The sequence below is a fragment of the Carcharodon carcharias genome, chromosome 15, assembly GCF_017639515.1.
Source record: "Carcharodon carcharias isolate sCarCar2 chromosome 15, sCarCar2.pri, whole genome shotgun sequence".
Taxonomy (NCBI): domain Eukaryota; kingdom Metazoa; phylum Chordata; class Chondrichthyes; order Lamniformes; family Lamnidae; genus Carcharodon; species Carcharodon carcharias.
Window position 1 is genome coordinate 40,044,591 of NC_054481.1, and position 18,068 is coordinate 40,062,658.

Genomic DNA, 18,068 nt, shown 5'->3' on the forward strand with positions numbered 1-18,068 from the left:
CTCTTTTGCCCATATCCTAACTCACACCAAGACCAGAATTTTTCAAATCTCTCCAAGATCTGGCTTCTCCCTATCTCTGTAATCTCCTCCAGATTTACAGCACCCCACACCCAACCCCAACCCGACCTCTGCACTCCATCGGCTCTGGCTCTTGAACATTCTTAACTTTAATTGTTCCTACCATTGTTGGCCATGTCTTCAGCTTTCTAGGCCCTAAGCTCTGGCATTCCTTCACTAAACCCTTTAAAAAGTACCTGGATGAGCACTTGGCATGTCATAACATTCAAAGCTATGGGCCAAGTGCTGGTAAATGGGATTAGGTAGGTAAGTCAGTTGTTTCTCACAGTCGGTGCAGACTCGATGGACTGAAGGGCCTCTTCTGCACTGGGTGATTCTGTGATTCTGTAAACATCTCCACCTTTCTTTTATCCCTTAAGACACACCCCATTTCTTTCCCATGATACATTGAGTCACCACAATGCAGGTCGAACATCTGTCTTATCAACCATCATTTTGACAAGCTTTCAGTCGTCTGGAGTAATATCAAATTATATGGTTCTTGTTATCGTGGTCAGATTTTTAAAAGTCAAACCTGAAACATATTGAAAAGGCCTTGGGAGAGCGATCATTGACATGTTGGCTGACCAATGGCATGAATCTGGGGGAGGAGCAGTTGAAGTTAAGAGTCATGTGATTACATCTCTTGGAATATGTCCAGCCAGAGTTGGTTACCCCTTTAAGACACTTAATTATTGAACACAGCAGTTACAAATCACAGACTTTTGTTTCAATGGCATTTCTGCCTCATTTTCTTTTAAAACAAAGAACCAAGGTTGGTCACAACATCCCAGCCAAGATCCTCTATTCTACCCTAACCTTACTGTGCAATGCACAATGGTAAGACCAGTTTCCATTTAAAAGCCTCGTTTATTTTAATTTGCACACTGGGTTCTAACAGTAAACATTTTCAGCCATTAGCAGGATATGGTTCGGAGGGACCAGGGCATGCGTTAAGAAACTGGAAGGAGCGAGTGGAAATGATGAAAAGAAAACTGAGCATGTGAGAGCAACATTCCCTCTACATTGCAGGTAAGAACCTGGTAATCAGGTGTGAGGCACTCTCGATGTTGCTGTACGTGACACAGGTCTGGCCCATTCCCCACTCCAGTGCGGTGGCGATCACCCGAGCCATCTTTCGCTTTATCTGGAGGACAAAAGTGGATCATGTTCAAAGGGACACAATGTACAAACCTCTAGATAAAGGAGGAAAAATGTGCCCAACATCGCCCTCATCCTGATGGCCACCTTTGTGTGTGGCTGCACCAAGCTGTGAATAGACCCTCGGTACGCAAACACCAAGTGTCACTACGTGCTGAGGTTCTACCTGTCCCCGGTGTTACGAAGGATGGGTATGGCCATGCTGCCGTGGAACGCTCCAAGTAGTTGGATCAACTGTTCCTCGTGGAAAAATTTACATAGAGAAACACCTTTGACCACAAGTACATCAAGCAGTGGTCCGCACGTAACGTCCTAGAGGCCCTGCGGGAAAAGGAGACGGTGGATCCTGTGGGATGGTTCCCTGAGCAAACTGTCAGTCATTTGACAGAATACCTCATTGCCAGAATTTTCCAACAAGTACCAAGATGTAGCTTGGCTGGTGGTGAGAAAGGCCCTCTCTGTCAGATCCTTCTTACACGCTAGGAGTCTCGCCTCTGCACATTGCCCTCGAAGTGGCTGTTGCGGGGAAGAGACCGTTGTTCACCTCCTTGTGGAGTGTGCCTTTGCAAAGGAGGTCTGGAGAGAGAACCTTTTGTCAAGGTTCATCCCCAGCAGTTCTGTGACACAGGACTCTGTGCTCTACAGGCTGTTCCCAGGGACACATACCGAGACAAACATCAACTGCAGCTGGAGGACCATTAGCTCAGTGAAAGGTGCTCTTTGGTCTGCCCGAAACTTGTTGGTCTTCCAGTGCAAAGAGTTGTCCCTGACCGAGTGCAGGCTGGTACATTCCAAGGTCCAGGACTACGTGCTGAGGGATGCACTAAAGTTTGGGCAGCTGCTACAACGGCGCAATGGGAAAAGATCACTGTCTGAGACCTTTCTGCCATAGTGCACCGAGGGGCTGGGAATGGTTTAGACCAATTGGGTTGTATGACTCACATTGAATGTATGCAGTGAATATTACATGTATCACAATTGTATTGAAGCACCTCAGAATGCAACATGATCTATGCTGATAACTTGAATACTATTGCACTGTTTGACTGACTGTAATGACCATGCTGAAATGTCTGTAATGTTCATCGATTGTATTGAAGCACCTCATGATCGATGTGGAAAACTGGAATACGATTACACTTTTTGTGATGGACATTTTGAAATGTTTTGTAATGTTCTTTTGGATATTTTATGAATAAAGCATATTTTTCCAAAATATATTCAGCCAGTAGCTAAATTTTAAACTAGCGAACGTCTCTCAAGTGTGAGATTTAGTTTGCACTCAGTAATGCAAGTAGGAAAGCAAGCAATCTTTCAATAAGAAGTTTGGTTAAACATGGCACAGCTCACCTGAACTTGCCTGGCCACCTTCTAACCGATGGACACCGTCTGACTACCTCACAAGTGCGGCTTGTGGTTGGCGGACATTGCTGTCAATCTTCTTTCCTCACCCAGAAGCCGATTCCCTCCCAGCTTCCAATGCCAGATAGAAGGATTTCTGTGCGTGGGGTAGCATCCCAGCACAACCTCTTGAAAGGCACTGCAATTCCCATGGCGTAATGCAGCGAATGAAGATTGGATTGGGTTTGCCAACTGTAAATGGAACGTGAGGGGAGCTGAAAACTGGGACATTTGAGTAGTTTGGAGAAAACGATTGGGATATCGGGGCTTTTAGTGAAAACCCAGGATTGTCCCAAGTTCAAAAACAAAAATCGCGGAAAAACTCAGCAGGTCTGATAGCATTTGTGCAGAGAAAGACAGAGTTAATGTTTCGAGACGGTATGACTTCTTTAGAACAACACTGTCCCAGGATGTCTGGTCACCCAAGGCTGCGTGTCAAGTTCTGTCCTATCATGCTCCTGCAAAGCACCTTGGGGTTTTTTATTAAGTTAAAGTTGCTGTATAAATACAATTTGTTATTGTATTAGCCTATGATTTAATTTGCATATTATACCTTCTAGAGGAAATGTTTCCGGTCAGTCGTCAGCCACCCCATGTCCAGGTGTCCACGTGCTCAACAGTCACTGCTCGAAGTTCCGGTGACGTCACCCCCGGCGAGTTTGCCAGTCAACTTTTTGCATGAAAGACTAAACGGGTGCGATTCAGGTATATTTATTTTTCTTTACGGCCAGAAGAAGGAAAACAAAACTGCCAAACATAAATGTTAAGCAATAATAGGTGACCTGAAACCATGAACCATCCGATATTCAGAATGTGGGAAACGAGGCAAGACCATCTCGAGCGTCGTGTGGTGCGGCTGCAGAGCAGCCCCTTCAAACCGCCGCCACGCGCCCCGACCGTCAAAGACTGGAGCCCAAATTGCCCCTTCACCCGGCCCCCAAAGCCCGCCACCCGTCAGCCCTTCACACCTCTCTCCCGTCAGTCCTTCATAACCCCCACTCCCGTCAGCCCTTCGTTCCCCCCCCCACCCCGTCAGCCCTTCGTCGTCGTCCCCTCCTGTCAGACCTTCATCAACCCCACTCCCTGCACCCCTTCCTGCCCCCTCATCACCGCCCCCCCCCCTTTCCCAAGCTGTCCCAGTACAGCTGCAACACTGGCATCTAGCTGGCTATGTACAAAATTGCTGAGGTATGTCCTGTACGCTAAAATCAGGACAAATCCAACCCAGCCAATTACCACCCCTTCAGTCTACCCTTGACCATCAAGAAAGTGATGGAAGGGGTCATCAACAGTGCTATCACGCTCAGTTTGGTTTCCACCAGGGTCACTCAGCTGCTGACCTCATTACAGCCTTGGTTCAAACATGGACAAAAGAGCTGAACTCCAGAGGTCGGGTGAGAATGACTGACTTTGAGATCAAGGCAGCATTTGACTGAGTGTGGCACCAAGGAGCCCTAGCAAAACTGGAGCCAATGTGAATCAGGGGGAAAACTTTCTGCTGGTTGGGGTCATACCTAGCACAAAGGAAGATGGTTATGGTTGTTGGAGGCCAGTCGTCTCAGCTCTAGGACTTCACTGCAGGAGTTCCTCAGGGTAATGTCCTCGGCCTAACCATCTTCAGCTGCTTCATCAATGACCTTCCTTCCATCATAAGGTCAGAAGTAGGGATGTTTGCTGCTGATTGCACAACGTTCAGCACCATTCGCGATTCCTCAGATACAGTGCATGTCCAAATGCAGCAAGACCTGGACAATATCCAGGCTTGGGCTGATAATTGGCAAGTAACATTCGTGCAACACCAGTGTCAGGCAATGACCATCTCCAACAAGAGAGAATCTAACCATCGCCCCTTGACATTCAATGGCATTACCATCACTAAATCCCCACTATCAACATCCTGGGGAGTTACCATTGACCAGAAACTGAACTAGACTGCCTATATAAATATTATGACTGCAAGAACAGGTCAGAAGTTAGGAATCCTGCAATGAGTAACTCGCCTCTTGACTCCCCAAAGCCTGCCCAAGGCAAAATTCAGGAGTGTGATGGAATACTCTCCTGGATGAGTGCAACTCCAATAACACTCAAGAAGCTTGACACCATCTAGGACAAAGCAGCCTGCTTGATTGGCACCCCTTCCACAAACATTCATTCCCTCCACCACTGACGCACAGTGGTGCCACATTGTGTGGCGGTACACAGTGTGTATCGTCTACAAGATGCACTGCAGGAACTGACCAAGGCTCCTTAGGAGAGCACCTTCCACACCCATGAACACTACTATCTAGAAAGACAAGGATAGCAGGTACATGGGAACATCACTTGGAGGTTCCCCTCCGAGCAACTCATCATCCTGACTTGGAAATATATTGCCGCTCTTTCACGGTTACTGAGTCAAAATCCTGGAACTCCCTAACACCACTTTGGGTGTACCTACACCACATGGACTGCAGCGGTTTGTGAAAGCAGCTCATCGTCACCTTCTCAAGTGCAATTAAGGATGGGCAATAAATGCTGACCTAGCCAGCAAAGCCCATATCCCATGAATTAATTTTTTAAAAACTCACACACCCACTCATTCCCTCGCCCCCTCTCACCCCTACCACTCCTCCCTCGACCCCTTCCTCCCCATATGCCACCACCCCTTTCCTCCCCCCACACCCCCCATACCCCTTTCTCCTGTGGATCTGTTTGGATTTTTAATAAGCAACTGTGTGGTTTTGAATTTATATTATCTCATAGTTTTTTGTTATTTCTAGCTCATGAACTTAACCCCCTACCCTCTTTCTTTTGGGCAGGGATACATTACTGAGGAATTATTCCCAGACCCTAATAATATCCAGGATAGTATAATCTGGTGGAAAAAGGTTATCCAGGGATGCTTCTTCCCTCTTGGGGGTGCAGGGTGACCCCTTTGAGGAGAGATAGATCAGTCCTTCCCACCCATTTAGTGGCTTTATTATCTGTCTTTCTCAAAATAAATTTGAGGGGAATCATCTGAGAGGTACACTATCTCAGATTGTCCCAGTAAAGGCTTTAGGATTAAACTTCACCACAATGTCGTTGCCATACCTTAAACACAAGTTAAATTGTGGCATCCCAAGGAACATCTTTTGGGAGTGGATTTTATTTGCAGTTTCTATTTTGACACATGAAATGGAAGATATCTGTTTCTGTGGCAGTTGTAGGACGGTGAGCTTTCTTTTTGTGTGAATAGGATGTTACAGACAGAAGAAACATTAGCAACAAGCTCCCAATGAAGAAGTAATTAAATTGAATTTGTTTTCGGGAGAAAAAAATGAATTGGATAGACACTGATGGCATTCATAAATGCACAGTTGAGCTGCCATATTTGAAATTGGTTCAAGTGAAAACTTACGGGAAAGTCTTAATTAACTGAATTAAATTTGTTGAAAATGTGTGGAATCTGAACTTTTTTTTTAAATTACAGGATATGATGATGATGGCTTTCAGTTCCTCTGGCCAGAACTTGGTTCCAATTTCTGATCTTCATCCAAACTCAGCACGTCCTGTAGGTGCTAATTGCACTCAAAGAGGGTCTTAAACAAAGTTAGATCTTAAACATTTGCTTGATATGATTTGTTTATCAGTTTTGCAAAGATTTGTCACTGAGGTTTTTTTTAAGCTTGATCCAAATCTGTCCCCATTTCCTGCTTCTGGTACCAACAGAGAGCTGTAGAATTTCGTAACTTTAGATCACTTTTATTGTGGAACGCTCATCACAAACTGGGAACAATAATGAAAGAGAAGAAACAAACTACAATTTTTCTCCATTATGGGATGCTCTCTGCTACTTACAATCTCCATCTCTCCCTTCCATATTCTAGCCAGAATGTGTACACATATGTTTGCAAGTTAGAATTTCATCTTGTAGAAAAGGATGAGTTGTCTCTTTGCCTTATATTAAAACATATGTCACTTTCCTGTAGCATTGTTCATGGAGTCAAGTCTTCAGATGAAGCAGGAATAAAGGCAAGGATGATTGGACCAGGGCATGCTTTCATAATGTAGCCCTCATTTTCATCATACGTTCTCTCATTTTTACATTTGCAGTTTTCATTCCTATGTTTACATTTTTGTGGAAACTGGTTTTGAATTCTTGCTTCTACTGAAAGGATGTTGTAATTACAGCTTGGATAAGTTTATGTAGGCAGTTTTCATCCTAAATGTAGCTACAGGAATTCCTAGTGGGAAAAGTTGACAGAAAGTATATTGACCTCAAAGGAGTGGAAAATTGGACAGAGTGTATACCATGTGGCTGATCCATAAGCATCTGTTTTCCACCTGCAACCTAAGTGAAAATTACCCCAAGATTTTTAACATTATGCAAATAATGTGCTTCTATGACAGTATTTAGATATTCAGTTATACACCATCAATCTGAGACTGGTATCTACAGAGTGATATACACCTAACAAAGCCAGAATCATGCTGTCGGTTAAGATTCACATTCTTTGCCAGGAGAAACCTTGCTGCATCTGTCCCTTGAACTGGTGGCCTGAGCTCTGCTTCCTCAGAGATTATTTTAAATATTTGGAGAATGGGTAGTAATGGGTCTGCTTGCTCATAATATTAAAAAGACTTTGGTATTAAATTTTAAAGAATCCCAGGAGACCCAAGGGACCAGCGTTCATACTGATTTGAACTTATACTCCATTCAGGCGTCAAAGCCAAATAATACAAGATGGCCTTCTGAAGGTGGGTTTAGCACTGTTTAACTTCAATGCATTTGAGTGCCAGATCAGGATCTGAAACAAGTTATATTGTCAGTTGGGCACTCAAACTGCTTATCCCTGGCACACAAGTGACTGCAATAATGGAGCCTGCTAGCAATATATTGGTGTCAGGAGACCCAAAATGGAAACAGGACAGTTTTCCTTGAAGAAAAGAAGGCTGAGAGGAGATTTGATAGAAGTGTTCAAAATCACGAGTGGTCTGGTCAGAATAGATAGGGGGAAACTTTTCCCACTCGTGAAAGGATCAAGTTCGAACCGTTCGAACGAGAGGACACATTTAAATTAATTGGTCAAAGAAGCAAAGGCAACATGAGGAAAACTTTTTCACAAAGCAAGTGGTTAAGGTCTGGAATGCAGTGCCTGAGAGTGTGGTGGAGGCAGGTTCAATCAAAGCATTCAAAAGGGAATTAGACTGTTATCTGAAAAGGAAGAATGTGCAGGGTTATGGGAGAAGGCGGGAGAATGGCACTAAGTGAATTGCTCATTCGGAGAGCTGGTTCAGACACAATAGCTGAATAGCCCCCTGCGCTGCAACGGTTCTGTAATTCTGTGAAACCCACCATTCTTCGAACATACTGCACCGCTAGTCCATATAATGGTTTAACTAACATTCATAGTAAACATTGAATACTTCTATCATTATTCTCATTATGTTATTTTATCCAATTCAGAGTGTAGCTGGAGTAGTGATTGGAAAAATTGATGCTAAAGGATTTCCTGACCGAAAAAGTTAAGTATGCTTATGTTCTTAAAAAAAATTGTATTCAATCACTTCTTGGTTAATTGACAATTTTCCAGTATTTATTTGTAGAATTGCAAAATTCTGGATGTTAAGATTAACCTTGATTCAATATTAATGCACAAGTACTATCTATGATACTGAAACTGAGCGTTCATTCAGGAGCCTGATACTGGATTCAGTGAATGAAAGTGCAAACTACTCCTGTAATGGCAATTTAATAAATACATGCCATTCTTTGTATGGAGCATATAATGTCCTTGTAAAATATAATAACAAAAAATAAACATTAGCCCTAACCTTTGTGTTCATTAAATTGACAGATTTAATCAGCTTTTACCTTTATGTAGCATTTAATTGGGGTGTCTGTTTATGCATGACATATTACTAAATCTAACATTGGTAGCCTCATTGTGTCTGTGTTTGAATTGTTTATTTTTAAATCACACTTCTTAATGATCCTTTTGTAACTTTAGTTTCAAATTACTGCTGGATGCAGCAATTAGGAAGGTAACTCAACTGAAGAGAAATAAGAATATATTTATGTATTTTAAGTAATTTATTCATATCCAGTCTCTGAATTATTGTTCAAGGGGCAGGATATGTGTTCTGCTGCCCCCAGTTTTTTCAGTTGACCTTTGGCCTGTTTTGAGGCTAGCTTTAGTGACGTGGCTCTTGTATTTGGGAAGTTGGGGTCTGGTCTAGTGCTGACCTATCTACATTTCCATTGGCCAGGATTTTCCCCTCAGCGATTTGGGGGTGGGGCCCGCTCGCCAAGGGGAAAATGACGTCAAGAGGAACCCCCGACGTCATCCCGGTCCCTTTAAATATTCACGAAGGCGGGCGGACAATGAAATCGGCTGTCCACCTGCCGACCTGTCAATGGCCAATTAAGGCCATTGACAGGCTAATTAACCTTATTAAACACCCTGCCCAGCCAACCTTAAGGCTGGCGGGCAGGCCAGGAGCCCCAGTAGCTGCAGATTATTAATAAAACTTCATCCACTGGCGGGATGAAGTTTCATGTCCATTTTTTCAAAAATTTAATAAATTTTATGTGTTTATTATTAACGTGCCCCATCTCGTGTGACATTGTCACATGAGGGGGACATGTTAATAATTTTAATATTTATCTATTTTTAGAGTTTACTTACCTCTCACGAATCTTCCTGAGACAGGACTTTACCTCAGGGAGCAGTGTGCAAAAGAGTGCACTTTGACAGATGGGAATTCCCTCCACCCCCCGCACAGGAAGCGCATAGCACTTCCTGTCAGGCAGGCCGCTGGGCGGGCCTTAATTGGCCTGCCCACTCAAAATGGTGGCAGGCCCCGTTTTGGCGGCAGGGTTTGGCTGCCCGCCCGCCGCCAAGCCAGTGGGGCCGGCCCGCCTATCAAGGTAAGAATTCTGCCCATTGTTGCAATTTGCCTATTTTCTTTCGATTTTATTCTCACTGTAAGTGATGTCACCTTGTTTACTCCAAATATTTATTCCTCCTTGCAGCCCTTGATAATAATGGACAATTTCCCTAGTGCTGTTTCCAAGACTTTCTATCCTGGTCTAAAGAATCCTGCCAATACAGCTGTTAACTTGGTCATTCTTGGGGCTCATGCAATAACAGCTCTTGTTTTGTCAGCTTGGTTCTGTGCCCTCTGATTCAGAGTGTTGTGAGTTCACCTAGCACACTGTAATGTGTTCAAGGTCTCTTCTTGCTATTTCTTTGATGGGGGCTACATTATATGACTAGTGGCAGCCTCAATCTATTTCCTTAGTGAGGACCCACAATGCAACACCGGCAAATTGTCAGTTCTCTCATGATGGATGAGGAAAATGGAACAGCTCACATTGGTGGAGTAGGGAGTAATCTCAAAAGGTTGGGGTTAAGGCATCTTGTTAGAGCAGAGTAGAGGGAGCTTTGCTCATTATGGTTATCTGCTGGTGGTACACCTGACGTGGCAGTGTACAGTAAATGCTTTTATGTTGAAAAACTGCAGGCAACACTAAATGCGTGGTCTTTCATTGTGCACTGGTTCAGCAATATAAATTTGCTGACTTAGCTTGTTGTGCCAGAAGCAGAGACCCACTTTGAAAATACTTCAATAATTAACATGTAGAACTATATTCAAAAGTTTCTTCAGAAATTAGCCCGTATAAAAATGGACAGCTTCTCTGTCTTAATTGAAACAATTCTCCCACTAGTACAATATGTTTAGGTAAATGTAAGTATAACATTCAATTTATAAAATGCTGCTCATTATTTTCCAATATGTACAATTGGCTCCAAAAATCTCTATTAAAGCTCTTGAAATAAATATATTTTGGTTCAAGCTGGAATGGTTGGTTGCCATTGAAAGACTCACTGGTTTATTCTTTGGAGTAATATGACATGTTTACTAATTTTCTCTGCTGAAGCTCCCCCTTAGTGCCTATTGACACTGTGTTAAGTTCCTCTAATTGCTCATCACTTGTTATATTTTAGTTTGAACAGCACACAAACCAATCTGATAAACAGAACTTGTGCTGCACTGCAGCACTGATGTTACAAACTCCCATGACACTGAATTATATTAACTGAAAAGAGAAAAGAAATTAAGGGAAAACCTTCCAATTCAAAACACTTCCCTCTCCTATCCAATTAAAAAGTGTTTGAAATTATATTCTCTTAGAGACAATCTTATATTTATTTCTCTTTTAAACCATATGGATCATTATCATTTTCAGTCTCCGGTCTGTGCAAGCAGCTTTTCTACCTTTGTCAGCAATATGTGCGTCTACAATGGCCATCACAGGGCAGGATCTGGGTCAATTCAGAATGCAAATAGACAGGCAATTAAAGTAATAAATGTTGCTGAACGTTAAAGGAGTGTCATTCTCAGCAGTCTTGTGCATCCCCTAGTGGATATTTCAGAGAAGCATTGCCAGGGGTCTGGGAGCAGATTAGCCTGGGGCAACCAAAGGATTTTAAAACAAATTAACGAAACTCAATTTCAAATAATATTTTTAAAAGTAATCAGCTACTGTAAATATTAGAAATTAATACTTTATTTCAATTAACATAATTTGAGGATTTTTATGGGAGCATTCCTATTGCAGCGTTGAGCATTAAATGTGTTTCTACAACAGAAAATATAAATGTACTTAGGGTCATTGTTTAGTAATTTTGCTCCCTATGACACATTCATTATTGTGCCACAGCTTTATAATACACAATGCTAAAAATTTACAGAAACTGTAGGGCTTACACAAAATGGAAAGCTAACATATTTTGAGAAATTATAGCAAATGTGGGGAAATGGTTACACTGCAGATTAATAGCTATTTCCTTCACATTTGCTATAATTTCTCAAAATATGTTAGCTTTCCATTTTGTGTAAGCCCTACAGTTTCTGTAAATTTTTAGCATTGCGTATTCTGGTTACTATTAATTCCAGTATTACAATAAAATAATCTGTTGACATCAGTTTAAGAAATTCAAAATACTATTTATTTTAGTTTATTAACATTTAGGTCATTTAGTTTTATTTGTTTTCAAAAATAAAAACTACAAACAGAATTTAGTTAAAATACATTTTCTGTCATCATAATTGAGGCTCTATTACGATAATAGACCTGTTGATTGTGAACCTCGCCCTGACTTTTCCTTAATGTGGTTAGCTCATAGTCAATAAAGGAGCGCTTACCTGGATAATATAAACCCCTTTTTATAAATTTGCAAAAACAAAGTTTGACTGTATGGAACATATATCATTGTGCTGATGTCATTGCTCATGATAAGTCTGAGGGTCTGCTATTTTGTAGTGACAGAAGCATTATACCATGTAAAACCACTCTAAACTCGGCCATAGAGCTTTAGTATGCAAGTGATGCTTGTCTGTGCACTCACTCAGAAATTGGGCTCCAGATCATTGTCGACTCTTCCGAAGTGTATGAGAAAATAGGCTTTCACTAAAACACCTGGAAGCTAAAGTCCTCTTCCAAATAGCTCCCACAGCAAAGTACCTCCCCCTCGTCATTTAAGATCAACAGCAAGTTCCTGGAAAATGTGGACCATTTTCTATATCTTGGGAGCTTCCTCTTGACGAAGGCAGACATGGATGACAAAATTTATCATCGCCTGTAATGTGTCAACTCAGTCTTCGGCGAACTGAGGAAAAGAACCCGAGGGTAAGATCATGATTTACCAGGCAGCAGTGATCTCTATACGTTTCAGAGACTTAGATGACCTACAGCAGGTACCTCAAAGCACTGGAGAAGTACTACCAGTGGTGCCTTCACAAAACTCTCCAAATCTGGTGGCAAGAAATGTGGTCCAATAGCAGCATCCTCTCCCAAGCCAACTTTCCTAGCATTAATGTGCTAATCCCTCAAAAGCAGTTCCTCTGGGCGGTATACATTGTTTGTATGGCTGATACTGCTTTACTTGGAACTCAGTCACAGGAGCTGACTCCCAGGAAGACAGCAAAAACAATTTAGAGATCAAACATACCCAGCGACTCATGGCAAACCCTGGTTTGTGATCAGCCTGGAGAAGGCTCATTCAGGAAGGCATCGAATACATTGAGAGACTTCATTGGGAAAATGCAGAGGTGAAGTTGAGACATCAGAGGGAGCACACAAACCTCTGAACAACTCAGCCACCCAACCCTTCAAGCACCACCTGCCCCATATGTGACAGAGTCTACAAATCGTGCATTGCACTAATCAGCCATTCCAGAACCTATCAAACCAGCGTGGAAGCATGTCACCCCCTATCCAGAAAGACTGCCTAAGAAGAAGAAGACCATATAATGCTAAATGTACTATTCTGCAAACATTAGCCTGATGTCCACTAAAGGCCACAAGGTTAACCTGCTGTAAATAGGCACATTCTGATAATATTTGTTAGGGTGTTTAAAATCATGAATGGATAAGATAGAGAAAGTAGAAATATCCAGGGCCAGATTTTCAGTTCAGGATCAGGAACCCAGCGCTCAGATGAATTCCGGGTCCCGACTCTGTGGCTGAGCTGCTTCCCACTCACAATACAATCTTCAAAATCAAATGGCCTAATTGGCCAGGAAGCAAACTTGGCACCCAATTAGAGGCGCCAAAACTGGCACCAGCAATTGCAGGTGGCAGCCATGTTGGGGGCTGCTGCTGCCTTGCTAGTTTGAGCAGGGAGCTCCTCGACAGGCCAGGATGCTGAATGAGGTGAACAGTGGTCTTGCGCAAGAAGGTAAGACCGGTGTTAATGGTGACTCTAGTTGGCTCCATAGGTTCCCCTCAAATCCATTTCCAAAGAAATTTATGTGCCTTGCAGCAGACCCAACAACTGTGCACTAATGTGCACAAGACTGTTTGGGCTCGCTGTAAAAAAATTTGTAAATTTCATTCCGTTCCCCTTAAGTTGTTATGGAGCTTAAGGGATCATTAACTGGAGGTGAGCACCTTCTTGTTCTCTTCCCAATACCAGTCCATTGAAAATTTGGAACTGTCCCAGAGGTATCGGGATGTCAATACAAGTCCTGGGATCAAGATTTTCAAAGCTGTGCTGCATCAGGTCCCGACCCTTTGTAAATCCCATCCCTAATGTTCGAGGTTCTAGCTATAAGATTATGGGCACAGTTTTGCCCTTGGTGGGCGGACGGGCAGCCAAACTCCTCCGCCCAAATGGGGCCCGCCGCCATTTTGAGTGGGTGGGCCTTAGCGACCTGCCCAACAGGAAACACTATGTGCTTCCTGTGCGGGGTGGGGGGGAGGGATTCCCCATCTGTCAAAGTGCGCTCTTTCTGGTAAAAAAAACTCCAAAAATAGAAAAATATTAAAATTATTAGCATGTCCCCCTCATGTGACAATGTCACATGAGCTGGGACATGTTAATAAGAAACACATAAACTTTATGAAACTTTTTAAAAATGGACACGAAACCTCATCCCACCAGTGGATGAAGTTTCATGTATTATCAGGAACCCACTGGGGCTCCTGGTCTGCCCGCCAGCCCTGAGGTTGGACGGGCAGGGTCTTTAACAATCTTAATTAGCCTGTCAATGGCCTTAATTGGCCATTGACAGGTCGGCGGGTGGACAGCTGATGTCTGCCCGCCTTCCTGAAAATTTAAAGGGACCGGGATGACATCGGGGTTCCTCCCCCACGTCATCCCACGTCATTTTCCCGTTGGCGAGTGGCCCCCGCCCTCAAATCGCCAACGGGAAAATCCTGGCCTATGTATAAATTTCGGACAGTATGAAGAAACCTTTTTTTACACAGAATATTGAGACTGTAGAATACACTCCAAGTTAGTGATAGAAGCAGAGATCATTTCAACATTTCAGAACAGTCAAGGTAGATGGTTGAACCAAAGGTGGAGAAAGGGATATCAAAACAGGGTGATCTTATAGGATTAGGATTACTGCTCGTGTAAAGAATAAACACCAACATGGACTGGTTGCATTGAATGTGTTGTATATGGTTTGTAATTATTATGTAATCAGGATAATTAACAATTAATGGGGAAGCTTTTCTCTAGAAGAACTGGTGCTTGTAAATCCCAGGGTCCTTCTGAAGGTCAGGAGAAACCCAGCAGCAGATAGTTACTTTCTCTTTATTCTTTTTAATAAATTGTAAGACCAAAGTTTTAAATTTATAATTCAGATGTACATTAGATTTTTACTGATAGCAATATTAAATATCTGCATATTATTTTAGAACTACAAATACATACAATTTGTTAACTTTTTGTTTACTTCCTTAGACATTGGAACAGAAAGATACACTTTTACTTTCACAATTCGAGATTGTCCAACTTACTTCATCAATGTAGCTTCCTGGGGCAGAGAAGAATACGTAAGGGGACTTTCTAACAGTTTCAGAATTGGGGATTGTGGTACGTTTTAAGTAACTGATCTTTGATTTAAAAAGACGTCAAAATTAGAAATATTTCATAAGAAGTGTACTTTTTGTGTGTATTCAATCTCAGGTAATATTTTGGAGAAAATGTGCGTCATTGAAAAAATTTGTTAACTGCATGCATATTCGTTTTTGATAAATTGGCTCATTCCAGGCAAATATTTTGCTTACAAATCTGTCTCACTCAACTCTGAACTTCTTGTTAATTAGGTGATTATAAATGCTGATGATTTTTTAGGTTTATATTATCTGACCCTTAGAGAATGCTTTCATATTTTGATGCTAAGTAGAAATATTTTTTCTACAATATCACCCCTCCCAACCCCCATTCTTTTCATGAAGAAAATTTATTCTTCAAAATCTTCTGTTATAATTGTACCTTTTTACCTTTTATCTTTTGTTTAATCAGGTTACATCAATCAAACTAACTTTATGTTGGTGCAGCTTTCAAGAGTTTGGCTTCAAACCAGAAGCGACTTGAGGCTTGCTTTTCAGTATGTGCACAGTGCAACACTGATGTAAAGTCTCCTGGTCAGAAAAGATGGGCTTGGATGACTTAGCCTGTGGGTTTGTCTGAAGCCCGTTATCTTCTGTTGAGCAGGGATTAGCAACATTTATGCTCTTGGATGCTAATCTCAGGAAGTAGAATCGTGCAAAATAATTTAATTGATGCAGTGCACTGTTTGCAGGATGCAAACCAGATAGACTTGTTTGATTTCTATCATATTTACAAAGCTTTTATCCTCTTCTTTTTTCCTTATATTTAAGTAACAAGTTTCTTTTGCTGAGCTTAAGTAAAGAAAATTCAATTCCCAGACACCATATTAAGTGATGATTATTAGAGCATTTCTTAATTTTTTTGTCAAGCTGGTTGCTTATGTAATTTGGGACATTTCTGCTTTATTTATTAAGAAAATCTATCTTTGAAATAGAAAACATAGTCTCCTGTAAAAGGAATCTAATATGGCAGCTCTTTCTGAGACTTCATTTAAAATTATGGAATGAATAGATTGAAATATCAACTTTCTGTTATCTTAAATGTGTGGATAGGATATTAGACTTAATTTAGAAGAGGGGTACTGCAAAAAATGTCTTGAACTGTTTTCACAATATTCCTATTCTGGGAAGTTAATTGTGTATCATGTTTTAACTGCTCTCTTTATTGCTAATTTACATTTATTTTACTCCTCTTTAATTCTTATAGATTTTTCAGTTGTATTAACACAACTTTGTTCCTATATCTGCTATTAGTTAACTTGAGTTTACCACTTGGATGTCTTCAAACAATCTGGGTTGACCTACAGCAGGATTTATTTTTTTCTCCTCATTTGTTTGATTGCATTTCCCTAGTTTATTATAGTGGTACAGATTCTCAAAAATGTTGCTTCTATATACTTACCGATAATTTGAAAAATATTTTTTGCTAGTTGTAATTGAAAATCCACTAGTACAGGCCAAAGATACAGAAAAGGAAGAAAGATTCAGTCCATCTACTTCAAGGTATATTCAAAGTCATATCTGCACTATGTAGTTATCATATTAATATTTGAAGCCTTCTGGTATAATTGAAATTGCTAAATTATTAGTGTCTTAATAGATACAGTTTCTGTTTAAATATAGCTAAACTACATCTGTTACCTTGTCCTCAGCGTACATGGCCACCTAAGAGATGAGTGCAGGCAGTGATTGAAGATGTTGGGAGGGACCCAAAAGCCTTTAAGAAGACCACAGTTTTGATTGTACATTGGGATGCCCCTTCTTGAATTCACTTTGGCGTGTCAACTCCACAGTGCTGCCTGAAGTGCAAATTCTACATTTAGTAGGCCAGACCTACATTCATTCTTCATGACATATAGCCTTGTAAATTATGAAAATTTGAAGACTGGAGCTTGTAAAATGAATTGGCCGCCACTGAAAAGTGCAGGTCAAAAAAATTGGTTTTCTTGAAAACTGAATTCTTTTAAAGAGGTGCCTGAGGTAGTCAACAGAGTGTCGATGGATGTTCTTACAGAAGGCATTTAATTAAGCTCCTCATAAGCCACTGTTAGCTAAAGTTGAGATATGAAATTGATGGCAAATTATTGACCTGGTTAGGAAATTGACTGAGCAGCAGGAGACAGAGAGTAAGGACAATGGGCAGGTGCTCTAATTGGCAAGATGTGACTAATGGTGTCCCACAAGGATTTGTGTTGGGACCTCAGTTATTCATCATATTTATTAGTGATGTCAATGATGGGCTAGAAAGCCACATATCCAAGTTTTCAGATGACATAAACTTAGGACAGTGCATTGTAAGCAGTGTGGATTGTCTACACTGCATAGGAATATAAAATTACAAAGAGATTGATAGCTTAAGCAAATGGGCAAAATTGTGGCAAATAGATATCAGTGTAGGCAAATGTGAAGTCATTCACTTTGGACCTCAAAACGATAGAACAGGGTACCTTATAAATGGTGAAAAGCTAGAAGTAGTGAAGCCCAAGGAAACTTGACTTGAGGGTCCATGTGCATGAGTCATTAAAATGTAATGGAAAAGTACAGAAAATAATCAAAAAGACTATTGAAATGCTAGCCTTTATATTAGAAGACTAAAATAGAAAGGAGTAGAAGTTATGCTTCAGCTATACAAAGTCTTGATTAGACCACTCTTGGAGTACTGTGAGCAGTTCTAAGCACCATTCCTTAGGAAGGATATATTGGCCTTGGAAGAAGTGCGGAATAGATTTATCAGAATGATACCTGGACTTTAAGGGTAAAATTATACACAAGAAGTAGGAGCAGGAGTGGACCATACAGCTCGTTTGAGCCTGCTCCATCATTTAGTATGATCATGGCTGATCTTAGGTTTCAACTCCACTTTCCCGCCCACTCCCCATACCCCCTTTATTCCCTCTGAGAGGCCAAATATCTGTCTATTGCAGCCTTAAATATTTCAACAGTGGAGCATCCATAACTCTCTGGGGTAGGAATTCCAAAGATTCACAACCCTTTGAGTGAAGTAATTTCTCCTCATCTCAGTCCTAAATAATAGGCCCCTTATTCTGAGACTGCATTGCTGTGTTTTACATTC

General features: G+C 41.3%; 1 protein-coding gene across 1 annotated transcript in view; it reads left to right on the top strand.

Moving 5' to 3' along the window:
- Nucleotides 1-3,254: 3,254 nt before the first annotated feature.
- Nucleotides 3,255-18,068, top strand: part of meiob (meiosis specific with OB-fold) — a 63,158-nt gene continuing 48,344 nt past the window's right edge. The window contains exons 1-5 of the mRNA XM_041206249.1: nt 3,255-3,324; nt 6,071-6,151; nt 8,048-8,105; nt 14,844-14,975; nt 16,426-16,498. Of these exons, the coding sequence (XP_041062183.1) occupies nt 6,074-6,151; nt 8,048-8,105; nt 14,844-14,975; nt 16,426-16,498 (341 nt within the window). The 5' untranslated portion in view covers nt 3,255-3,324; nt 6,071-6,073. The remainder of the gene's footprint in view (nt 3,325-6,070; nt 6,152-8,047; nt 8,106-14,843; nt 14,976-16,425; nt 16,499-18,068) is intronic.